Source organism: Oncorhynchus mykiss, chromosome 24 (genome assembly GCF_057628025.1).
Source record: "Oncorhynchus mykiss isolate SJ-2025 chromosome 24, ASM5762802v1, whole genome shotgun sequence".
Lineage (NCBI taxonomy): Eukaryota > Metazoa > Chordata > Actinopteri > Salmoniformes > Salmonidae > Oncorhynchus > Oncorhynchus mykiss.
Genome location: NC_143045.1, coordinates 2,659,470 through 2,685,428, shown reverse-complemented (window position 1 = coordinate 2,685,428; position 25,959 = coordinate 2,659,470). Strand labels below are relative to the sequence as shown.

The following is a 25,959-nucleotide window of genomic DNA, read 5'->3' as shown; positions in this document are numbered from 1 at the left end:
AAAACTCTTGATAACTACATAAATCAAATTCCAAAGCAGATTTAGTTATTCTTCAGACATTGCTTTGCAGTAATAGGATACAATGTCATTTTCTCTCAGGTATATTTAGCTATCAACCTTTGACAGTAGCTAAGCTTTCAGACCGATGCCTGAAGAACATTTTTAATGAGATATGTTGAGCTGAATCAGATAATAACAGACTAGAAACACATTTAGCAGCAAAATAACTCCTTGTTTAAGACAGAACACTGATGTCATTGCATGTTTCAGGGTGGGTCCTGCCCATATCTATCTGGTAGATGGTAAAAGCCTGGCCCCTACTGGTGTATGTCAAGTGAATGAATCTTCCTATAGGAGGAAAAGGACAACATGATTGCCTTGTTCTTGATTAATTCAGTGATGGTATTGCTGAATCCATTCCATGTAAAAACAGTTGAAATCTGAGAAATACAAAACTATATGGGTCAAAATGAATTTACAGTTACCTAACAAAAGCTTAGCAACATGTTCCTACATAGTCAAACTCATAGGCCACAATATTTTGTTCACTACCTACCGAATTGGTCAGTATTGGGCAAAACTGTAGAGAAAAAGCTGTACATCTACTATGACGGTTACATTTTACGAGTCGGCTAACTCCATGTTCTTCCTCCAATAGTTAGCTCACACTGATGGAAAATGGTGCTGAAAAAACATCTGTCCCATCTTGTCTCCTTGTTTATCAAATAGTTGTAGTGATTTATCTACAGGATCAGAAGTAAGAGAAGGTGAGAACATTTAAAGTCTATCCCCATTTCTGACCACAAAGCCACATTGGGGGGGGGGGGGGGGCTAAGCAAAAAGAACAGGACTAAAGGAATAAACCGTCTTAAGTTTTAGAAATGTCATGGCATTTTTTTATTAAAGTTATGCATAACCTTCCAACTTGATCATTTATAAATGTGTGAACTTTGTGACATTATCAGCTAGAATTGTCAGATCACTGGCACATCAGCAGTAGCATGGGCAGCACAGAGGGGGAAACCAGGCATTATTACCAACGGGAGTGGGGGGGGGTGAGTTTTAGCCAGGTGTAGAAATGCACTGAGGACCAGGGCAGAGCCCCTGACTTTGGCATGCTGCTTAAACACCATCCTATGGGGGCTCCACGCAAAGTGCAACTCTATGCCCTCTCAGTCCAAGCATATTCTTCCTGTGTTCATTAAGGATAGGATAGCGTGTGCACCGACGTGGGTGGAGCAGCCTAAAAGGAGGTCCAAATGGCCAAAAAAAGCATGCAAGCAACATGGGAAAACACAAGAGAAAATAAATACATCTTGGGATTAAAAACAAAAAAACGTAATACATTATCTTAAAATGTTCCTTTTTCTTCTCGCTTTTTTTTGTGTATAATATATATCCTAAACACACAGATTTGTACATTTTGGTATAGTTCTTTCTTGCAGGGATGACTAGGAGTAGAGAGAAAGGAGGGGAGACACTGGGCGACCCACTGCCATTGGAGTGGGGACACGCAGCAGTGGGGGGGGGGGGGGCTAGGTTCGGGACAGTCCCTCTCCCTTGATTGCCTTGTGCTGACGAATGGAGCAGGGGGGGCGGGGATCCAAAGAAACCACCCTTCCTCCAACTGTCTCTCGCTCATGCTCAGTCTCTCGGGGAGAACCACGGTGGGAGGAGGAAGAGGGTACTCAGCAGTTGAGTGGACAAGCTAATAGAGGACATCCAGGTCAACGAGACAGCAGGGAGGCAGAAATCAACTCTTCCACCTTCATGTCCTCCCTTACGGCCTGATGCAGGGGCCGGGGAGGGGTGGGATTTCGGTGACTATCTCTTATCTAGGAACAAGATAACAGAAAAGGCAAGGGCAGTCAGACCATAAACAATAACTCAGCTGTCACACCTCGCATGCTCTTGGGTTTTCTAATAAATACTGAGACACTGAAAGGGAGAAAAGGAATCAGTAAGACATTAGCCATGTTACCTTTGTTATCATCCATGTCTGTCGATGACCTGGCCGGCCTTTGGCGTAGTAGACTGTGATACTTGGCCTCTACCTCCTGAGAGAAAACAAGCAAGCAGGGATCAGTCTGCAATCAGATTTGATACGCACTAAAGTCACATTTACTAATGAACCCTTAGCCTACAATTTCCGTGGCACCGCGGAAATCAAATGAACATAACACACAAATCCCCATCAAAATCTGTCTGTTTAAGCTAGAGAGATGTTTTTTTTGTTGCATGGGCTGCGTCTCAATCCACCCTTCTGAATCTGCGGTGAAAGGTGGCAGAGCTAAAGCAATGTTTGTCAGAACATGAGACATCCCGGGCGAAAAAAATTGGTCTTCTCACAAAAATGCCTGTAGCATCCGAACAGCGTGGCATACATTATGAACACTCTATCGAAAGATGACTCTCACGAACACATTGGCCCACTCTGTTTTGGTCTAGGACGCCCATAAGCCTCACAAGACTAATCTGAATTCCCTGATACCAGTTAAGAAGAATGGAAGTATATATGGAGGTAGTTTATTACCTAAACTATGGGGATAAATACATGTAAAAAATGTTATACAATAATTTCCTGATATTTCTTATATCTCTCAGATAAAGGACAGACACTTCAGAACAAACTTTCTTTTTATTTTTTGGGGAACTATCTGTTATTCAATGCGTTTCTATTGGCTAATAGCAGTAATGCCAAATTCAATGTTTCATATCCCCCGGCTTAAACAGGGCTCAGACTTGAGGGTTAATCAACCAACCAGTCAGTCGACCAACGTCAACCAACCAACCAACCAGTCAGTCGACCAACGTCAACCAACCAACCAGTCAGTCGACCAACGTCAACCAACCATCCATCAATCCATCCATCCATGTACCTTGAGGTGGTTGAGGTTGGTCTGCAGGTTGCGGATGTGGGACAGGACCTGTCGGCTGAAGCTGGAGATGCTGCCTGCCTGTGAGGCAGAGGAGAATCTTAGGCTGATCCCAGAATCTCCTGCCCCGCAGCCCCGCGAGGCGCTCAGCTGCTTCCCCGTGGCCTGGAGGTCGTCGTCCGTGCTGCTCTCCCCCGATCCCCCGTAGCCCTCCAAGACCAAGTACCCTGCTGGAAGACGCAACAAGGTCCAACTGACTAGGAACTGAATCAGTGGGTTGGTGCTGAGCTAGAACAAAAAAGTGACTACTTCACAGTACTTCACAGTAGAGCCATTTGAACGTAAACTTTTTTTTAATCAAAATGCATTTTGGGGCAGAAATGTGAACTTTCATGTGCCTTAATAACAAACTAGTATGCCATCTGTAAATATGAATAAAATTGTTAAATTACGAGCTTAGTTGGTATAGCCACAGAAAAAGTAAGCAACCCGCTAGCAATGATTGGCTGATGTAATGATTGGGCTGGCTGGACATGCCAAGGGATGAGTTTGGATTTGTCTGCCATGTAGCACGCTTCTGTCTATTTGAGCTGGTCGGTATGGGTAGGTAATCCTGTCTAAAGCTGCTTTAAAAAATATATATACAGTGGGGCAAAAAAGTATTTAGTCAGCCACCAATTGTGCAAGTCCTCCCACTTAAAAAGATGAGGCCTGTAATTTTCATCATAGGTACACTTCAACTATGACAGGCAAAATGAGAAAAAAAATCCAGAAAAATCACATTGTAGGATTTTTTATGAATTTATTTGCAAATTATGGTGGAAATAAGTATTTGGTCAATAACAAAAGTTTCTCAATACTTTGTTATATACCCTTTGTTGGCAATGACAGAGGTCAAATGTTTTCTGTAAGTCTTCACAAGGTTTTCACACACTGTTGCTGGTATTTTGGCCCATTCCTCCATGCAGATCTCCTCTAGAGCAGTGATGTTTTGGGGCTGTTGCTGGGCAACACGGACTTTCAACTCCCTCCAAAGATTTTCTATGGGGTTGAGATCTGGAGACTGGCTAGGCCACTCCAGGACCTTGAAATGCTTCTTACGAAGCCACTCCTTTGTTGCCCAGGCGGTGTGTTTGGGATCATTGTCATGCTGAAAGACCCAGCCACGTTTCATCTTCAATGCCCTTGTTGATGGAAGGAGGTTTTCACTCAAAATTTCACGATACATGGCCCCATTCATTGTTTCCTTTACACGGATCAGTCGTCCTGGTCCCTTTGCAGAAAAACAGCCCCAAAGCATGATGTTTCCACCTCCATGCTTCACAATAGGTATGGTGTTCTTTGGATGCAACTCAGCATTCTTTGTCCTCCAAACACAACGAGTTGAGTTTTTACTAAAAAGTTATATTTTTGGTTTCATCTGACCATATGACATTCTCCCAATCTTCTTCTGGATCATCCAAATGCTCTCTAGCAAACTTCAGACGGGTGAGATCTTGCGTGGAGCCCCAGATCGAGGGAGATTATCGGTGGTCTTGTATGTCTTCCATTTCCTAATAATTGCTTCCACAATTGATTTCTTCAAACCAAGCTGCTTACCTATTGCAGATTCAGTCTTCCCAGCCTGGTGCAGGTCTACAATTTTGTTTCTGGTGTCCTTTGACAGCTCTTTGGTCTTGGCCATAGTGGAGTTTGGAGTGTGACGGTTAGAGGTTGTGGACAGGTGTCTTTTATACTGATAACAAGTTCAAACAGATGCCATTAATACAGGTAACGAGTGGAGGACAGAGGAGCCTCTTAAAGAAGAAGTTACAGTGAGAGCCAGAAATCAGAAATCAGGTGATTTTCCACCATAATTTGCAAATAAATTCATTAAAAATCCTACAATGTGATTTTCTGGATTTTTTTTCTAATTTTGTCTGTCATAATTGAAGTGTACCTATGATGAAAATTACAGGCCTCTCTCGTCTTTTTAAGTGGGAGAACTTGCACAATTGGTGGCTGACTAAATACTTTTTTGCCCCACTGTATATTGCGTAGTAGAACTGCATAAGTGTTGCTCTCCACTTTCTGGAGGGCCGAGTTTTGATATCAGTGGAATTAGAGTATGATTGCTAAGGATTACGTCTTCAAACTAAGGGCAACCATGGCATCTGTGAGAGAGTGAGAAGCGTCTGTCCATGTATATGGGTAAGCTAGCTACATTTTCATATATTACACATTTCTAATTTCGTCAGAAAGAAGTTTTCATTTCAAGTTCAAGTTTACTGTTAGCTAGCTAGCTAACGTTACCTAGCTGGCTCGCTAGTTAACGTTTCGTGTATAATCTGTGTAGTAATATTATTTTTATCTCAGAGTCATTTGCTTTGCTAATTATTGCCTAATGTTAGCTAGCTAAAATCGAACCTGGTTGGTTAGCTACCTGCAGATTCATGCAGGGTAGTATCATGAGTTGGGATTATGGTACATTTTTTTATCTAGCATGTCTTAACAAAAAGACTCCATAATGCAAGTAACCATTTCAATAGAACGTCAATGATGTCACTGCAAAAACTGTGGATAGATGTAGCTGGTAAATTCGCTCTGGCTATCTACTCCAATTTCAGAGCACTCTCGTCTGAGTGTGCACAGAATAACTGATGAATTTACAAACACTCAACACGCGTTGAATATGGCCAGTGTCAGTAAACATTGGCAAAAAAGCGTAAAATTGTTGCCCGCAGCACAGTTGCTGTCACCAACGCCTTGGAAAACATAAAAACAGCCTAACCAGCTCTGCTAGGGCAAGTAAAATGGTCAGTGAGCTGTTCTCACATTTTTGTCTGGAAGTAGCCTGCAAGCTAGCCAATGTTAGCTTGGGTGCTTGACTGCTGTTAGGACAGAACACTCAGATCAACCATTAAAGAGATGGGTGGGGCTATAGCTTAGGTGTGAATGATGCTGAATGTGTATCTCCAGTAGTAGTACCATTTTCTCAAAAGTGAGGTTACAACTTTATCAACTTTCAAAGCAGAATTTATTTCCCATTATTCCTCAACTGTAGTGTATGTAATACCATTTTCTAGCTCTGAGTCTCTACTTTTATCCAATGTAAAAAACACCATTTCAAAATCGAGCCGGTCGTTCACAAATTTGCAACCCCATGGGTCCCCAAGACCAGGATAAAAAAAACACTGCTCTCTCACACACACTGCAAGTTTACCATAATCCTCGGGGGACTCAAAGAAGCCTGTGTCCCCAGACACCAGGTCCTGAGCCGGGTCCTCAGGGTGGCTTGCCTGGGTGCACCTCCCTGAGCCGTTCTGAACCGCCACCCGGGCCCGGCTGTCCACGGGGGTCCTCAGGGACGTGGTCCTGAGAAGACGCCCGCGCCCGGCGCCTTCGCCGTCCTCCTGTGACATGAGCTGGGTCACAAGGACTTGCTTCAGCGCTGACACTAGAGGACAAAGATACGGTTAAGACCAAAGGAGGAGTGTGCGTGTGACATTTTAAATGAATCGATTCCCACCCACATAAAATCTATAAATGCAATGTGTGTTTAGGGTGGAAAGCTGTCCCTGACCAACCAACCTGACAGGGTTCATATAACTAACTATATTTTTCCTGGTCAGAAAAGTCTTAACCCACTCCAGACTTGAGACCTAGGCGATTGAGGAAGATGTCCTTTCACTCACATGTCTTTAAGGCATCATCAGCTCTCGAAGGACTGAAGCCCACACTGTCCGATTCGCTGAGCCCTTCTACGGCCATGCGGAAAGGCAGCCTATCTGCAAGGTCCGGGTCCCTGTAAAGCCCCTCCTCCCGGTTGGGCTCCTCCTCTTCCGGCTTGAGTCCTTCAAATGGGTTGGCATCTGGGAGAGAGGTCTGCATCTCGCCTCCAGAGGCAGCGCAGCCCTCTTTGTCTGGGGAGCGAACAAGGAGACCTTGATGTGCATTCAGTCAATCTAGATGGATTCTACTGGAGCATGTTACTAGTGGAGGCGGGAACGTAATAGCTGGAATGGAATAAATGGTAAGGTATCAAAAGACATGGACTCTGTTTCATACATTCCAGTCCAGCCATTGAAATAAGCCGTTCCTGTGTTCTAAAGTGACATCAGCTTCCACTGCACATTACACAATGTCCCTAACTGCTGCTGAAGAAGTTCTCAAATATCCCTATAGACGGGGGAACATGGAGAGATGGGGTGCTAGTTTAGATACCTATAGACTGGTTGCTTCCAGAGGAGATGCGGTCCGGATCCTTACTGAGTTGGGCTATGCCTGCAGTGATGATCTCCACACCGTCTCTCTCTCCACTGACATGGTGGGAGAGAACACAGAGTCAGTATTAGGAGAAGCAAGTTCATGGTCATCATAAAACACATTTGCTGATTAATAAAACCAAATAAGTTTTATACTGAGAGGAGGAACGTACTCCGTTTGAGGTAAGGGGATGACGCTGTTCGGCTTCACTTTCATGGCGTCCGCTCTCTGGGTGATCTGCCGCTGCCACCTGGTGGAGGGAGGATGACAACACACAGACAGACCGACAAAGATAAAAACAGATACAGACACACAGTGACAGAGGTGAGTAGACTGTGGGTAAAAGGTGTTCCTTACTAGACCTAGGATCAGATAACCCTACCTCCATTGCTAACCTTCACTATTAAGACAGGTAAGAAAAAGATCTGACCCTGTATCAGTGGTTAGGGTTAACTTCTACCTACTCCAGTGAATTAAGCTAAACTGAATGGGGTTTTAAAGTTGTGGCTATAATGACTAAACCACAGTGTCAGGAGGACTCACATTCTCTGCTCTGATACGGTCTGGGCCATCAGCTCGTAGATTTGGGCCCCGTTGTCCGACATTGAGAGAACAAAGAACGACTTGTTGTCTGTTGGGAGAGGGAATAGCAGGAAAATAGGGTACTCCTGACTGTGTCTCACATTACAACCTATCCCCCTATATATTGCACTACTTTTGACCACAGTCACTGGGAGTCACTGTGTTAACAAGGTTGGATCTACAGTACCAGTCAAACGTTTGCACACACCGACTCATTCCAGGGTTTCTTTATTTTTACTATTTTCTACATTGTAGAATAATAGTGAAGACATCAAAACGATAAAATAACACATATGGAATCATGTTGTAAGCGACAAAAAAAAAAAAACTGGTACTGTAACTGAAACAGATTTCAATAGAACACTAGAATGGACATCTGCATTCCAGGTAGCATGACTACAGGGTGGCCATCTTTGTCAGGGAAACGAATGGTATGACTGTATCTCTATGGCAACTCACCTGTGGCCACAGAGCGCACCAGCACCGCGTTGAGCTTGATGATGGGGCTGAAGATGTGCTTGGTGTCGGCGGTGCCAGACAGGTTTTTGCTGTGGCACTTGAGGATGAGCCGCTCGTCCTGCTTCTGCAGCAGCACCAGGATGTCCTCCAGGAGCAGGGTGTACAGCTCTGAGACCAGATGAGGAGATTTAACCACAGAATTACATAGAACACTACGCTGGACATAGATGTCACAATTATATTAGTATTATATCTCATTAGGCAACAATGGTGTTTCTTTTATAATTTTTCCCATTACATCATGGAGTTTTTCCTGACCACATGACCTGACATTGAATTAGCCCAGGCTATGTTTGCAGTTGTAGTCTACAACTAGGGCCAAGAGTTTTCCCTAGTTGGATCACATTGGTCAGGAAAAACCTCCTTGGCCCTACTCATCCACATAAACGCCAGATAAAGTCAAAAACATACCAATAGTCTTGTCCTTGTTGACCTTCCATGACAGTGGTCCCTCATGGACCATCTTCTTCTTGGTCAGGTCCAGGTTCTGAGAGTGTAGGGTGGAAAGGTCAATAGGTCAGATTAGCTGGGCTTACTTTAGTCAGATCCCCATTAGCTTTCACTTTGGAAAAAAATACTCTTCCACCCCAAAGAATGGAGCTGCATGATCTAGTCAAATTTCAAGCACTAGCAGCTGGCATTTAAACAAATCATTTCCCCTTTTATAACTGCAGTGGCTCCCTTGCAGAAACCAAAACAAACTAAAATGTTGCTTAAAGTCAATTGTGGCTGCAAACTAAAAGAGCTGTATTGTGAAGTCTTTTTGAAGGCAGGAGCAGAAAACACTTTATAGATCGCCTCACCTTGAGCTCTGAAATCATGGGGTTCTCTGTCTGCTTCAGAGACGAGAGGTCTAACCGCCTCTGGTAGTCCTCCAGCCTCTGTGGAAAGAAAGAGGGAGGGGGAGAAACAGAGAGCAAGAAAGAGAGGCACACAGAAAAACAGGCGTAAGCTGGATACTCTGCTGCTACAGGCACTATTACACTCTAAACAACAGACACAAACCCCATATTTTCCCTGCAATCCATCATCTCTGCATTCTCTCAGAGGAACAGTGGGAGAAAAGAGAGGACAGATTTTCGGGTGGCTGAGGCCCAGTAGGCCGAGCAGGGGTGAAATGAGATAAGAGAGTGCTGCTGTGCTGCCGTCCCCTCCGTTCCCAGATGACGCTAAATCACACCCACCTGCTTGTTTTCAGACTCCTTCACCGCTTGGTTGACATGATTGAGGATGTTCCTGCAGCAGTCGCCCGCCTTCTTTACCTTATCTTTCTCCACGGTGTCATCTGAAATTAAATTACGAGAGAGAGAGCTGAAGATTTTGTGGAGAAAAACAGAGAAAAAAAAACAGCCTCTGTGGGGTACTGACCAACAAATGGATATTTTCCTGCCCCAATTAGCAGCCGATCACTCGGAAATGAAGACCAAGTAGAGGGTATTAACATTCCTAATAGCTGGTACCTACTTTATGTTCAGTACATTTTATGGCCGGAGAACTAAACCACAGCCAAGATTAAAAACGATGGGAACCAAATAATTCGAGAACATCTCACAAAACGTGCATTACCGACTACGGAAAATGCCAAAACAATAATCTCAGTTTAACCGAGAGCACAGCTGTAATTCGCTAACAGGCTGGCGCAATGCCAGCTCTCCCGGGTCACTGAAAATGCCCTAGTTTAGACATGACATACATGTATCACAATTACCATTGCATACACAGTGATGAGCTGGCAGCTCCCAACACACATGCACACACACACACGCGTGCACGCACAGAGGGCGGTCACTGGGGCACCACAGCGGAAGGACACTGCTATCATTAACGCTGCTGTAAGCGCGCTGCCCTGCATCACCGCGATGGCCTGGTCTGCTTTGAGCCCAGCGCCATCATTACTCATTGTCAGAGTCTAGTCTTTTTACACTATCATGCCAAACAGAACCGTACTGTGCTGGCGGCTCATTGTGTTGGCTCACTAGCACGGTTCCAGCAACTACGGTGGGTGTGTAGTCAGCCCAGTACAGCTTAGCTTAATTAATAGAGTGAAAGAGGTATAAGGAATGTGCATGTGGCCCACCTGTGTACTTGGCGATGTTCTCCAGTAGAAGAGGGTACTTGGTGAGCCTCTGCATCTCCACGGGAATGATGTCCTTCAGTTGGAGTCTTCGACACAGTCGGTTACTCTCAGCCTCCTGCAAACGCACAGTGAAGTCAGGAAAAAAGGCAGCAGGAATGATGAAAAGGGGCAACAAAACAGGCAAGATGCATCCTTTTCGCTCATGTACATACTTCGCCCACCAGTGACTTTTGCTTTGACAGAGCTACATCTTCCATGGTTACTTTCTACAACTCATGTTTTAAATGTGTCATTTACATCAAATTCATTTGAACTTTGAACTTAAAATCAACAAATCATTTTTCAAATGCTACCATTGAACTCCTCTTGCTTCCCACAAACATCCCATACCCTGTCGCAGACATTGTACTGTAGAGTCTGCAGAAGTGAATTACACAGTCAAATACCTGGCCTAAACCTCGAGTAACAGGCAGTGCACAATAGCCCCGTGTGTACTCCAGTCCCAGCGCTGCCCTGTCCTCCTCTTCTCTCCTCCATTCCTCCACTTACCTGCATGAAGGAGGTGAAGCGCGAGTCCTTCTTCTGCCTGCTCTTGATGAGCTCCAGAGCAAAGGGCTGGTTGCTGCAGAATGTGCCCACCGCCTGCTTGATCTTCTCCTCCTCGCCCCTGCTGAACTGGAAAACACAAGCGAGCCAGGCGAATCAGGGTCAGTCGCCATGGCAACTGCCTGGTTGTTGCGTGTGTGTGTGTGGTGGCAGTGTGCCAGATCGAGGGGTCTAAAATCTACCACGTACATGCTTCAGCCAATTCCCTCCGACTAGCATTGTTGTCATGATTCTGTCACAGCTATATTTTGGTTATCATGGTTGTCTCCGCGTTCGGGCATGAATGGTTGCCGTGCACCACCCGAGTGGTGCTTCACATTGCCGGTGGATAAGGCGAGCTTTCCCCTTTCTATGTAAGCACTTTGAGCACTTGGAAAAGCTCTTTATAAAGCCAATGAATTATCATTATACATGTATAGACAGAGGGGTTTGCTAAAGCACATATATATATATATATATATCTGGGACCAGGTTAGTGGATGGGTTCGGCCAGTCCATCTGTGCCACACGATCATTTCACAATTCTACTTCCATTCCGCAAAAACAGAGCAACCATCTTTACCCTCCAGTTCAAAGCCACTTAAAAAGATAAGCAATCCCATACAAAAAAGTGGAAGTTTATTCTGCAGTGAAAAGTAATTTCAGACAATGGCACCGCTTTTGTGGATTGTGAGAGAGAGAGAGAGAGAGAGAGAGACACTTCTCTCCAACACAATTATTAGATAAATCATATTCCGTTGGGGAAAAGGCTTCAAAATAAAAAAATAAACGAGCTGTACTCACCCAGGACAGCAAGTCGTCTCCTATTTGGTCGATTACGGACGTCTCGTTCCTCTTCCGGATTGTTACCATTTGCTCAGATATCCAAACTGAAATTCAATATGAAAGGGAATGTAAGAGGGCCATTCTGTGTGTGTATGTGTACGTTCATGCCTGTGCATGTACATGCCTGTGTGCGCTTATGCCCATGCGTGTAAGTACCATGCAGTTGAACAATGTCCTCCAGGTTGGTGAAGATGTTCTTGATGTCGGCAGGAGGCAGTATGCCCTCTCTGGTGAGCTTCTGGTAGAAGATGTTGTCCAGCACTTTGAGCATCCGCAGGTGGGCCCTCTCAGTGTAGAACAGCTCTGTACACACAGACAGCTCTAATCACTATTGCAGACACATACTGATAAATGACTACATTAGACAACCACAAAAGGGTGATAAAGAGTGATAATGAGAACGGTTATTTCAGCTTGTTCTTTGGGGGTTTTTGGCCAAGGTTCCAACTAGGAAAGATGCATTGGTAAAGTGATATACGAATAAAGTTTGCTTGATTGAGTTGTTTGTTTGTTCATTGCACTCTTACCTCGTTACACTCGTACCCGTAGACGGGTTCAAATAGCAGATTTGGACACTGATTAAGTGCCTAAATTGGGACGCAGTGGCTGTACAGTAACATGTTATACATGACGTCAGAGCTCAAGGTCTCCGCTTCACAGCACAGTACTGGTTTTTAATTGACAGCGGTTCTAAGAAGTTGCCCCCATCCCTCTCGCTAACTGGTCAACTTTTGCACATTTTTTGTTGTCTTGAGTGAGGGAAATGCTGTATATAAATGATTACATAAAGAGGACTTGATGTATTTTGAAAGATGAGACGTTGAGGATTATAATATATACACCAATTTGATGTAATACAAGCAAGCCAAACCCCTTTTAGTCCAAATGTGCACTTCATATTTCCAAACTCATTTAATATACAGTGCCATGACCACAATGCTTGATGTTGTACAAGATGACATGGCGTCATACCCTGGGTTGTTCTGAACAGAATGAGCCTATGTCGTATTGTGAAGAAATTTGGCGGCGAAAACGCATCTGAATGGACTGGTGACTCTACGCCCACCAAAATTACAATCTGCTTCTCTGAATTACCTTGAGAAACACTGAGATTGTATTATGTAACTTAGCTGCCCATGTTGGCAATAGAACACGCTTTCAAACGATGCCCACCTGACCAGATTGTGACATATAATGGAACCGTTTTAGGCCTGATCACTGACAACAATGAGACAGCCTATAGGGAGGAAGTCAGAGACCTGACCATGTGGTGCCAGGACAACAACCTCTCCCTCAACGTGATCAAGACAAAGGGGATGCTTGTGGACTACAAGAATAGAGGACCAAGCACACGCCCATTCTCATCGACGGAGCTGTAGTGGAGCAGGTTGAGAGCTTTAAGTTCCTTGGCGTCCACAACAACAAACTAACATGGTCCAAGCACACCAAGACGGTTGTGAAGAGGGCACGACAAAACCTATTCCCCCTCGGGAGAATGAAAAGATATGTCATGCGTCCTCAGACACTCAAAAGATTTTACAGCTGTACCATCGAGAGCATCCTGACGGGTTGCATCACTGCCTGGTATGGCAACTGCTCGGCCTCCGACCGCAAGGCACTAGAGAGGGTAGTGCGTATGGCCCAGTACATCACTGGGGCCAAGCTTCCTGCCATCCAGGACCTCTATACCAGGCGGTGTCAGAGGAAGGCCCTAAAAATCGTTAATGACTTCATCAACCCTAGTCACAGACTTATCTCTGCTACCGCACGGCAAGCGGTACCGGAGCACCAAGTCTAGGTCCAAGAGGCTTCTAAACGGCTTCTACCCCCAAGCCATAAGACTCCTGAACATCTAGTCAAATGGCTTCCCAGACTATTTGCAAAGAAAAATGTATTTGTTTTCTGAATGCGCTAAAGAACAATAGTAAGTAATTGTGTAAAGGCGGGGATGCAGGGCTGTTATCCAAATAAAAACTACAAGTCTCGTACCTCAACGGCACAGCTAGGAGAGCTCAAAATAGCACCTTATAGTTGAAGACTATTCATTGAGTTGAAATGACATAGGACCTGTTCACACTTTGGAGAGGTGTGTGGCCACTTGGAGACACCAGTTAGACCTCTCACACAAACCCTTGTCAATTTTTGTTTGTCTTATGTTGAACCTACCCCAAATTTACCATGAATATTCTTATGTTACTGAATGCACCCAGATTAATTGAAGATTTCGTTATCAACAAATACAGTAAATACACAAAATCAAAAAAAAAATCAACAGTGTAATGTTTAGATTCAGTCTTGTCAGATTATGTCCTCACCTTGAGTCTAATAATTTTACAACAATCTCCAAACTGTTCACTTTTGAATGCTACCATGTTTATGCATACGCGTTTCATATTTCTTGTGTAAGAAACATCTCAATTTAGACTTATCCATATAGGCCAATTCCCAAGAGTGTAAGCGGTTAACACCGTGATTATTCCTATTGAACAATAATCTGCCTACTAAAAAGAGTGAATGACTAATACAAACATACAGTATGTACAGGGCCCTGTGTTTTTCCTAATCATGCAAAGCCAATCACTAGGGCCCAGAGTTTTTCCTGGTCAGGTTAGATGGGCCCCATGTATTTATATTATGGTGACTGGGTTACAATTCGAACAGGAAGTTACCGTTAATGACTTCCTGTCTCTTGATCTCGTGGGGCTGGAGTCCGGCCAGGACCTCTCGTCCCACCAGCTGCTGCCAGTTGAGGGGGTCGTGCTCGGAGTCAGTGCCTCCTTGGTCGTCTTCACTCTGCACCTCTGTAGAACCAAGGCCATCCAACCTGGGAGATAGGCAGCAGCAGTTACGAGACTGGTTACAACCTTAAATACACCATCCGATTAAGATAAATGGAGTCACGAAATATAACAGAAACTCATACGGTCTCTAACCACAGCACTTCTGATAAAAGTAATCCACATTTTGTCCAAAAGAGGTTTAGGACACTGACTAAAAACTCTAAACGATCTGACCATTGCCTTTATCAGAAGTAGTGGTAGGCCAAGTAGGTCAAAACAAAGAACAGAAAACACTCACCTTCTGATAGCCTTGGGTGTTCCTTCAAGAATTCTGAAACAAGAGGAAACTATTAACTACGTGGCCTGCATGACAAAGCTCCACATACTCATACTCTGCCTGCATAAAACTACAATGTCAAACCCCCCCAAAAAAGGGGGGGGGGACACAATAGGGGATAAAAAAAATACATTTCAAGGGCTGAATGGAAAAAAAACTTCTCTATCAACTGGAATGGAATTGCATTTTATATACAGAGGGTAGATAAAAAAAAGGTCTAAAATGGCAACCTATTCCTTATTTAGTGCACTACTTTTGACTGCATCCTAGGCCCTATGTTTTCCCCTGCTTGGGGTCCATCTTACCCACTCTCCCTGTCCTCCTCCTGTAGTTGGTCCAGGCTATAGGGGCTCAGGCTGTAGTCAAAATGTGTGTTTGGAGTGTACTCTGGACTGTCCAGGTCTCCAAGACCCTCGCTCAGTTTGAGGAAGGCAGAGTTAGGGGTCCCAACTGAGAGGAGAGACAGATAAACAGAGCGAATAGATCAGTTACACTGTACAACTATCAGGCCAGGTGGGAAGACCATTACTCCAGCTTAGAGCGGGGACGATAAACCGAAAATTGCCTTCCTCTTACCCAAGCATTTAGCGTCCGTCTGTAATTTTCTATGATTTAGCTACACAACTTTTCTGTAGATTGTTCTAAAATCATTATTTGGTCGACAGTAATAGCCTACGCATTATGTTAATTCCCGATATGAAAGTATTTCGCTGTCGGCTGCTGACTCTCACTCCTTCTCCCCACTGTGACATGGAGGAGGTAGAGATGCATTCTGAGAAACACAAGCATATGACCATTGCTCAAAACGCTATTGCAGGGAAAAGACAGTTTTCAAAGCTACTACTGTTGTTCTAGTTACAGAGAGGACAATCATAACTTTGTGAATAGATTATGTATTTCTCACCTCTTAATATTGAGTTCATGGCACCACTTTACAACCCGAGTAGGATGTAGTGTAGTATGGTTTTGGTGCGCCGCAGAGGGGAGACAAGCGCACCATTCGCAATGAATAGGCCTACATCAAGTAGCCTAGGCCTAGCACTGGAAAGTGTTTGTCGGACATTAGCCTACATTTACGGATTCCAACTTCCACAAGTGGTGAATGATATACTGTTGCTTATAGGCCAATATGCACAAAGATGCCAGCAAATTCTTTGAAGAGCCAAAATTAAATTTGATAATTCTGGATCGTATTTTGACAGGTTGCAAAATACAATCATGAATTTCCTGGATATGTTTGATGAAATAGCAAAAAAAAATACACATATATGTATATGTATATACACATACATATATATATACACATACATACATACATACATATATATAAAAAATAAAATCATATGATACCATCTCAGTTGTCTTATTTGGCACTGGAAGAAACTGCCACTAACATAAAGTACCTGTCCATAAAGACATTACTAAAAAAAAAAAATATGTTTATCGCCATCACAAAAAAATAGGTAAATTGATCACTATTTTGGTACATATTGCCCAGCTCTACTACAGCTACAATGACCCAAAATGAATAGGCAACATTGACAGCTAACAATTAGGACATTAAACCAAATACAAAGTGTCAGAGATTATGTCGCGATTCAGGAATTTAGTTAAAGAGGACAGCACCGCAGACAAACCGTGCTCCTCAAACACTATGGGGAGCGTAATTGGTCTTGTGTTGCTTGCACTTGATTCAGTATGTAGTCTAGAGACTAGTGTACTTGGTTTAGAATTGAGTATGTGGGAAGTGTGCTAGCTAGGGAGTTTAGTAGGTATGTACTAGCTAGAATCAGTATGTGGTAGTTCAGGGTCGCACCAAACTCAGAGTCTCTGCTGCCTCCGTCAGAGTTGTTGTTGGTTGGCGAGGTGGCGTTGGTTGGGGAGGAATGTATGAGCTCTGAGCCCTCGCTGGACTGGCTGGCCCTCAAGCGACCCGCCTCCAGGTGCTCCAGGCAGGGCTGGGACAGCTGCTTCTGGGGCCGTGGCTTGTTGAGGTCCATGGCCTTGCCAACTGCTCACACAGACAGACAGGCAGGCAAATCAGCCAGAGACAGGCAGGAATCCCACATACAGTCAAGACAGACACAAAGAGAGGTAGCAGGAGTCAATACTACAGGATCCGTTTACTTTGTTGCCAGTCCTCCCTTTTTCCATAGTAACAAGATGACTTGTTTCAAATGTGGGTGAAATGGTGGGTAATGATGACCATCTACCAATACAATGTACCTATCCAGGGGTTCAGTAAATTGGGAGACCTATAGTATAGTAGTGTTGGTCAACTTAAATGACAAAATGAAGGCCAGCGTGCTTTATAACGCAGACAGACTCACCGGACATGGGGTCGACGCGGCTGGGCCGGCGAGGAGGCCCGAGGATGCTGGGAAACCTGGTGCGTTTCACCTTCTCCTCCCCTCCCTCCTTCTCTGTCTTGATGCTTTTCTGTTCATCACAGACATCAGACATTACTGATCAGTCAGTAAGAGAGATATAGTAGGAGTGACAGTTAAAAACGGAGCTAGGTTAGCGGAGGGTTCAGTGTAAGCTCATACCTTGATCTTGGGGAGGAAGTTGATGCGGACCCATTTGGACTCTAGGCCACGTGGCTCTTTGACTTTCACGCCAAGGTGCTTCATGTACGTGAGGATGACATATTGCATAGTAGTGCTGCAACAACAGACCAACGAGGATTCAGCATTTAGAGACAAATTAAATTGCCATATTCTCTGTTTTATATATAAGTGGAACAGATTGGGATTCATTTGAAGTGAACTACATGTTGACGTGTCTTTAGTGTGGCTTTGACCATATGCCACGAAAACAAGTGACGACGGTGGAAAGATGTCATGTCCATTCATTCATCATCTGGGATATGCCGGGACCATATGGCATTTGAAATAAAGTTGTTATACAATGTTGGAAATAGTCCCTCGTGAATCTAGACAAGCTAGAGAAATGTCATTTTATATTAAAGAGGTTGGCCAAGAACTCATGTAGCTAGATTGCCCCCCTGGCAAAGAGATACTCTACACACACAATGCGAAGTCTGTTGTAATGATAACTGTTCAACCTCAAGATCATCTAATATGATGTTCTTGTCCTCTTTCATGGTAGTGAACTGAAGCTACCTTGTTGGTCTCCAGTCTGACATGGAGTAGAAATGACACAGATAGTGGTTAGAAAAACCAAGAATCTGTAACGCCCCTAAGTGTCTCAAACCCCTCAAGGAGTGCAGTGCACTACACCAAATATTGTGTTTAGTGAGACAGATAGGTTCTACATGAATTTGTCCAATAACAATGCATTTTTGGTTGTAAAACGTTTTGCTACGTTGTGCCTTTAATGAACACGATCATGGTCTCCAGTCTGAGCCTGTGATCTTAACGTCTTTTATTGACAATCCCCAAAACATCCCACTGACTAAAATCGATGGATAGTGTTAAATGTGTATGGCCCATATCGGTTCTTTCCTATGGATAAACAAAAGATAATCCTCTCACCATTTCTCCTCCTCTGTGGATTGAGTTGTCAACCTAAAATATGGCAAGAAACTCAATTAGAACAAATTCTATTACACAGAAAACTATTTTAAAACTATTTAAACAGAGTACAAAAATAAGTTCAAACAATTAGAAGTAGTAGATTTCCAATCAATACATTTTCAGCCTCAAATAAAAACATAACAGCAAGTGAAACGGAGTGTGACTACTCACAGAACATCCTCTATCTTGGTGATGATGTTTTCAGCACAAGCACGTTCTCTCTCCAGTGCTACCCGGTCTCTGACGCGCTCCGTGTCCAGCCGGGCCAGCTCCCCCTCCGCCAGGGTTAGGCCCATACTGCGCTTCTGCCTGCACTCCCCACAAACCAGTGTCAGATCCCACTTACAGTATGCTTACAATAACTAATATCATGCTTACATCAACTTATACCATACTTATTACATGATTATATCTTACAGCAGGCTTATGCCAACATAGTGTACATTTATAAGCCCAGCATCGTATAAGACCAGCACTGAGTGTTTATAAACACAAACAGCTATACTATCTCCAAGTAAGACACACTTGTATCCATCTTTACATATGACTAGCACATAGGCACCAATGGGAAAGGCAGCCATCTCGGAAGAGCGTGCGTAAGGTGACTGACCTAAAGTCCTCCAGGTTCCTCTGGATGTCAGGGAGCTGTGTGTCCTGCACCATCTGGACGTACTGTCTGTTCAGCTCCTCAGGGATCAGCTCCGTCCTCCTCCGGTCTTCAACAGCCACCACACAACACAGTAACACGGTTAGGAAGTGGGGTGGCAACAAATACAGCTCAAAGAGAGAATTCAAATGTGCAATTCTCATATAATGACTTTGTTCGATGTCTTAACACCTGATGTGGGATAGTAGGATTAGGTAGATCGGTTAAACAACCTACCACACACTTAGAGGCACTTTGTGATCATGCTGCTGTTACAGGTCGAAGTAAGGAAACTTGAGTCGGCTATATTTGGAATTCCATTAGATAACAATAGTCAATCCTCAATATACCCAGAAATAACTTGGCATGGATCTGTCAGCCAGGGAAACTAATGGAAATTAAAGGAAAGCCACAAATACTCACCAAGGTCAGAGGATAGGGACTCGGGAACAGCTACTTTTAAATTCTGTATGAAAATAAGACACATTCAGACGGGAATTAACAAAGCCAGACTTGTTAATATGTGGCTTACCGAAACACCAGAGTAAAAATACTTGACATTTAACAAAAAGAGTAAACCGCCTGATACGTGCTGAACAATTCCTAAATGTATGCCCTGTGTGTGTTAGTAGTGCATAAGACAAGTAGTCTTATCGGTCTTAGGCAGCATAATATATTGTATTGGGAATCAACAGAACAGTGGATCAGAGAAATTACAGTTCCAGCTGTGGAGAAATGTTTTACCGCAGGGAGTGGGGACTCCTGACAGAATCACCAATAATCTTATCACACAAAACACACTACTGTAAAATAACAGTGTTGCATATCATATCAACACTGTCAGGGGATGTAGGTGTTTTATCACAACTATGGTGGGGGAGACCATGACTTCTGCCCAGTGGAGGAAAAAGTACCCAATTATCACACTTAAGTAAAGATACCTTAATAGAAAATGACTCAATTAAAAGTGGTAGTCACCCATTAAACTACTACTAAGTCTAAAAGTATTTGGCTTTAAATATATTTAAGTATTAAAAGTAAAATGTACAAAAAAACAAAAATGCTTATATTAAGCAAACCAGATGGCACACTCCAACAGTCAGACATCATTTACAAATAAAGTATGTGTGTAGGGAGTCCGTCAGATCAGAGGCAGTAGGGATGACCACTTGATAAGTGTGTGAATTGGACCATTTTCCTGACCTGCTAAGCATTCAAAATGTAACAAATACTTGTGGGTGTCAGGGAAAACGTATGGAGTAAAAAGTACATTATTTTCTTTAGGAATGTAGAGAAGTAAAAGTTATCAAGAATATAAATAGTAAAGAAAAGTACAGATACCACAAAAAACTACTTAAGTAGTACTTTAAAGTATTTTTACTAAAGTACTTCACACCACTGCTTCTGCCGCAGCTCTGTGGGTTTTGTGTAATAACAACAGTGCAAGTCTGTGCTGGCTTGGGCCTGCAGTTTGGGTAAAAGCTAGCTGTGATCCTTTACTGACTGTGGATGAAAGCCGCTCGAGACTACAAGGCCCGTATTCACAATTAGTCTCAGAGTAGGAATGCTTATATGATTATATGGATAGGTGGTACCTGATCTTAGACCAGCACACCAACTCAGACTCTTGGTGAATATCGGCCCAGATGTAGGCTAGTTCAACTCTACTCTACTCACAGCTCCCCGGTCGATGAAGAAGTTGTGGAAGTCCATGAACACCCGTCTGGTTTCTTTGGAGTTGGTCTGCTTGCACAGGTCAGCGTAGAGGTAGCAGAGCTAAAGAGAAACGTTTCCCATGATCAATGAGAGATGACAAACACGTTGTACACCATTATGTCTGCGTCAGCACTGCACTGATATCCCATTAAAAAATATATATATTGTTGTCTGTAACTGGTCACAACACAAACATGGTCAGGTGAGTGCGTGTGTGTGTGTGGGAGAGAGACTCTTACCAGCGGTGCAGGGTCAAACTGGGAGACAACGTGATGCAGGAACGCTGCCAGGTGGGCAGGTCTGGACTTGAGCAGCTCCATGCTCTGGAAACAGCTGCACTGGCCATTGACCTGAAATACACACAGTGTGTGTGTGTGTGTGTGTGTGTGTGTGTGTGTTACGAGCTAGCTTGACCTTGTTAGAAAATCCTCACAGTGAGGCTCGTCAGACTGTCACCCTTTTACGGACAGATTTTTTTGGGACATGCCCTTGCATGCTCCGCTGTGTTTGTAAAGAATGTTAAACAAAAAGTTTACGATCAATAGCAAATAAATAAATAGGCCTTCGATTTTAATTTTCAAAACCAAAGAAGTTGTATGTTTTCCCTTATTTTGGATGTATTTAGTGCCTACCTGTTCCTGATCAGAGTCAAAGTAGTCGTCCTCAGCTCCGATGATCTGGGAGACGAAGCGTGAGGGGCTGCTAACAGTGGAGGGGGACAGGGAGTCCTGAAGGAGGGGGGAGGAGAGGAGGAACACACAGCACTTAGATCTCTCACTCATTGAGCATTGACTGCTCCTTTCACTGAAGTGGCCAACAACATCTACCATCAAAGGGGTGTTGAATGAAGGTGGCTCCACATCTGCAGAGCATGGGTCATGTCCATTAGACACTAAATGGAATTTTTTTTACTGAAATAGAGAAGGACTACCTGGACTTGTCCAATAAGAAATTAAATGTTTGTTTTACGTTACAAAACGTTTTGAACGTTCAGATGAGCTAAATCACGTCTATGCTCGCTTCAAGGCAAGCAACACTGAGGCATGCATGAGAGCATCAGCTGTTCCAGGCGACTGTGTGATCACGTTCTCCTTAGCCAACGTGAGTAAGACCTTTAAACAGGTCAACATACACAAGGCTGTGGGTACGGATTACCAGGACGTGTGCACCGGGCATGTGCTGACCAACTGGCAGGTGTCTTCACTGACATTTTCAACATGTCCCTGATTAAGTCTGTAATACCAACATGTTTCAAGAAGACAACCATAGTCCCTGTGCCCAAGAACAAAGGCAACCTGCCTAAATGACTACAGACCCATAGCACTCACATCTGTAGCCATGAAGTGCTTTGAAAGGTTGGTAATAGCTCACATCAACACCATTATCCCAGAAACCCTAGACCCACTCCAATTTGCACATCGCCCAAACAGATGAAGCAATCTCTATTGCACTCCACACTGCCCTTTTCCACCTGGACCAAAAGGAACACCTACGTGAGAATGCTAATCATTGACTACAGCTCAGCGCTCAACACCATAGTGCCCTCAAAGCTCATCACTAAGCTAAGGATCCTGGGACTAAACACCTCCCTCTTCAACTGGATCCTGGACTTCCTGACGGGCCTTCCCTAGGTGGTGAGGGTAGGTAGCAACACATCTGCCAAGCTGATCCTCAACACTGGAGCTCCCCAGGGGTGCGTGCTCAGTCCCCTCCTGTACTCCCTGTTCACCCACGACTGCATGGCCAGGCACGACTCCAACACCATCATTAAGTTTGCAGACGACAACAGCGGTAGGCCTGATCACCGACAACGACGAGACTTCCTCCCTATAGGCTGTCAGAGACCTGGCCGGGTGGTGCCAGAACAACAACCAACCCTCAACGTAACCAAGACTAAGGAGATTATTGTGGACTACAGGAAAAGGAGGACCGAGCACGCCCCCATTCTCATCGACGGGGCTGTAGTGGAGCAGGTTGAGAGCTTCAAGTTCCTTGGTGTCCACATCAACAACAAACTAGAATGGTCCAAACACACCAAGACAGTCGTGAAGAGGGCACGACAAAGCCTAATCCTCCGCAGGAAACTTGGCATGGGTCCTGAGATCCTCAAAAGGTTCTACAGCTGCAACATCGAGATGGTTGCGTCACTGCCTGGTACGGCAACTGCTCGGCCTCCGACCACCAATGCACTACAGAGGGTAGTGCGTACAACCCAGTACATCACTGGGGCTAAGCTGCCTGCCATCCAGGACCTCTAACCAGGCGGTGTCAGAGGAAGGTCGTAAAAATTGTCAAAGACCCCAGCCACCCCAGTCATAGACTGTTCTCTCTACTACCGCATGGCAAGCGGTACCGGAGTGCCAAGTCTAAGACAACAAGGCTTCAGCGTTTTTTTTTACCCCCAAGCAATAAGACTCCTGAACAGGTAACCAAATGGCTACCTGGACTATTTGCATTGTGTCGTTTTATTTCCTTACCTACCTATTGTTTACCTAATACCTTTTTTGCACTATTGGTTAGAGCCTGTAAGTAAGCTGTAAGGTCTACACCGGTTGTATTCAGCGCACGTGACAAATAAACTTTAATTTGAAATGTTTTCAGTTGCATGCCCTAATGAACATGCATGCCCTAAGCCAGGTCAGTCTTACCAGGTCTGGAGTGTCTTCTGGGTCGGGGGAGTGGCAGGAGTTGAAGCTGTCTCGGGGCGTGCTCTTTGGGCTGTGGTAGGACAACAAGTCTCTTTGGCACAGGCTCTCCGGGGAGGCAGATGCAAAACCACGGAGAACCTGAAAATGGATAACATTGGGTAAGCTATCAAAAACTCATCTAGCTAAACTTGGGTCTTGTTCATTAGGCACCAAATGGAAGAAACTGGACTGAAACAGGGGGGGGGGGGGGGATTACCTGGACCTGTCCAATAACAAACTATTTTCATTTACCGTTGCCACAACCCAGGTTTGGGACAAAGAAGTGGGTTGTGGGTTTGGGTAGTGGTGTACTCCTCCGTGAGATTAAGATCACAGTTGACTAATACATTGTCCCTAATAATGTATTTACTCCAAAGCTATGCCCACACACACCAGTAGAAGTTGAAAGTGACACTTACAGGGGACATCATACTGCTGCTCCATGATAGTTCATGGCTACTGGAGGAAGGTGTGTGGTCCATGTCTACCATGCTTCCATCATCTCCATCACCCAATCGCAGGGCATCCTTAGAATTAAAATCAAAGTCAGTCACGTGCAGTAAATATAAATATTACCCCAAAACCAAGCATTTTTTTGGTTATATTTAACCTTTATTTAACTAGGCAAGTCAGCTAAGAATAAATTCTTATTTACAATGACGGCCTACCCTGGCTAAACCCTAACAATGCTGGGCCAATTGTGTGCCGCCCTATGGGACTCCCAATCCCGGCCGGTTGTGATACAGCCTGGAATCGAACCAGGGTCTGTAGTGACGCCTCTAGCACTGAGATGCAGTGTCTTAGACAGCTGCACCACTCGGAGCATACATCTACACTATATATACAAAAGTATGTGGACAACACTTCAAATTAGTCGATTAGGCTATTCGAGCCACACCCATTGTTGACAGGTGCATACAGCCATGCAATCTCCAATTACAAACATTGGCAGTAGAATGGCCTTAAGAGCTCAGTGACTTTCAACATGGCACCGTCATAGGATGCTACCTTTCCAACAAGTCAGTTCGTCAAATTTCTGCCCTGCTAGAGCTGCCCCGGTCAACTGTAAGTGCTGTTATTGTGAATTGGAAGCATCTAGGAGCAACAACGGCTGCGGTAGTGGTAGGCTACACAAGCTCACAGAATGGAACCACAGAGTGCTGAAACGCCTGCCCTCAGTTGCAACACTCAATACAGAGTTCCAAAATGCCTCTCGAAGCAACATCAGCACAAGAACCGTTCGTCGGGAGATTCATGGAAATAGGTTTCCATGGCTGAGGAGCCGCACACAAGCCTAAGATTACCAAGCACAATGCCAAGTGTTGGCTGAGTGGTGTAAAGCTTGCTGCCATTGGACTCTGGAAAAGCATTCTCTGGAACGATGAATCACGCTTCACCATCTGGCAGTCTAAAGGACAAATCTGGGTTTGGCGGATGCCAGCTACCTGCCCAAATGCATAACGCCAACTGTAAAGTTTGGTGGATAACTAATGGTCTGGGGCTGTTTTCATGGTTTGGGCTAGGCCCCTTAGTTCCAGTGAAGGGAAATCTTAAGGTAACAGCATACAATTACATTCTAGACAAATCTGTGCATACATTTTTGTGGCAACAGTTTGGGGAAGGCCCTTTCTTGTTTCAGCATGACAATGCTACCCTGCACAAAAGCGAGGTCCATACAGAAATGGTTTGTCGAGATCGATGTGAAAGAACTTGACTGGCCTGCACAGAGCCCTGACCTCAACCCCATCGAACACCTTTGGGATGAGCCAGGCCTAATTACCCAATATCAGGGCCCGACCTCACTAATGCTCACTAATGCTCGTGAATGGAAGCAAGTCCCCGCAGCAATGTTACGACATTAGTGGAAAGCCTTCCCGAAAGAGTGAAGGCTTTTATAGCGGCAAAGGGGGACCAACTTCATGTTAATGTCCATGATTTTGGAATGAGATGTTCGACGAGCAGGTGTTCGCATACTTTTGTTCATGTAGTGTATATTGTCATGTTTTCAAAGCATATAGTGTACATAAATTGAGCAGAACATGCAGATCAAGTACCTTGGTGAAAGAAATATCATGGTTAGGCTCAGATTAAAACTCGGGCCCAGAGTTTTACCTGGTAAGGTTATAGTCAGGGAAAACTCATCGGCCTGATCATGGCACTCACAGAAAACCACAGATTCTCATACTAACTATTACAATATTAAAACATCTGTATGTTTTTGTATTTATTTATTCAGGGAGTGGGGGGGGGGGGGGGGTGATGCAAGTTACCTGTGCTCCCCCAGTGGCCTTACTAAGCTGCCCCTGCAGCTGTGGAATGTGCTTCTTGGCTTCCTGGATGTCCTTCAGTAGTTTGGGCGTCGGATTCCTGCTGTACTCCTCCTTCATTGCCTGTAGGGAGGGAGAGGGCAGCGGAGACACTCAGTCAGACATTATTGGAATCCAAAGTAGCCAAGTCCATAAAATCATTTTTTACTTTAAACAGTATAGATTTGTACTCATTTACAAAAGTGTTTTTTTCAACA

The 25,959-nt window shown here is 44.3% G+C and overlaps 1 protein-coding gene across 10 annotated transcripts in view; it reads right to left on the bottom strand.

The window, feature by feature from the left end:
* Positions 1–868: 868 nt before the first annotated feature.
* LOC110503539 (rho guanine nucleotide exchange factor 12) overlaps positions 869–25,959 on the bottom strand; it is a 70,061-nt gene continuing 44,970 nt past the window's right edge. For 8 of the 10 annotated variants that reach the window (XM_036961115.2, XM_036961120.2, XM_036961117.2 and 5 more), the window contains 32 exons: positions 25,706–25,825; positions 23,855–23,962; positions 23,397–23,534; positions 21,381–21,476; positions 20,988–21,098; positions 20,710–20,808; positions 19,456–19,498; positions 18,997–19,102; positions 18,558–18,695; positions 18,345–18,377; positions 17,397–17,511; positions 17,178–17,286; positions 16,664–16,858; positions 15,153–15,297; positions 14,809–14,841; positions 14,400–14,554; positions 11,887–12,033; positions 11,689–11,774; positions 10,849–10,974; positions 10,300–10,414; positions 9,407–9,507; positions 9,026–9,103; positions 8,634–8,709; positions 8,163–8,330; positions 7,665–7,752; positions 7,294–7,371; positions 7,080–7,174; positions 6,551–6,778; positions 6,079–6,312; positions 2,880–3,106; positions 1,982–2,057; positions 869–1,835 (listed from right to left, as the gene is read on the bottom strand). In XM_036961115.2, coding sequence (XP_036817010.2) covers positions 1,825–1,835; positions 1,982–2,057; positions 2,880–3,106; positions 6,079–6,312; positions 6,551–6,778; positions 7,080–7,174; positions 7,294–7,371; positions 7,665–7,752; positions 8,163–8,330; positions 8,634–8,709; positions 9,026–9,103; positions 9,407–9,507; positions 10,300–10,414; positions 10,849–10,974; positions 11,689–11,774; positions 11,887–12,033; positions 14,400–14,554; positions 14,809–14,841; positions 15,153–15,297; positions 16,664–16,858; positions 17,178–17,286; positions 17,397–17,511; positions 18,345–18,377; positions 18,558–18,695; positions 18,997–19,102; positions 19,456–19,498; positions 20,710–20,808; positions 20,988–21,098; positions 21,381–21,476; positions 23,397–23,534; positions 23,855–23,962; positions 25,706–25,825 — 3,678 coding nt within the window. In that variant the 3' untranslated portion in view covers positions 869–1,824. The remainder of the gene's footprint in view (positions 1,836–1,981; positions 2,058–2,879; positions 3,107–6,078; positions 6,313–6,550; positions 6,779–7,079; positions 7,175–7,293; positions 7,372–7,664; positions 7,753–8,162; positions 8,331–8,633; positions 8,710–9,025; positions 9,104–9,406; positions 9,508–10,299; positions 10,415–10,848; positions 10,975–11,688; positions 11,775–11,886; positions 12,034–14,399; positions 14,555–14,808; positions 14,842–15,152; positions 15,298–16,663; positions 16,859–17,177; positions 17,287–17,396; positions 17,512–18,344; positions 18,378–18,557; positions 18,696–18,996; positions 19,103–19,455; positions 19,499–20,709; positions 20,809–20,987; positions 21,099–21,380; positions 21,477–23,396; positions 23,535–23,854; positions 23,963–25,705; positions 25,826–25,959) is intronic. The other 2 variants (XM_036961116.2, XM_090218101.1) reach the window with 1 other exon arrangement.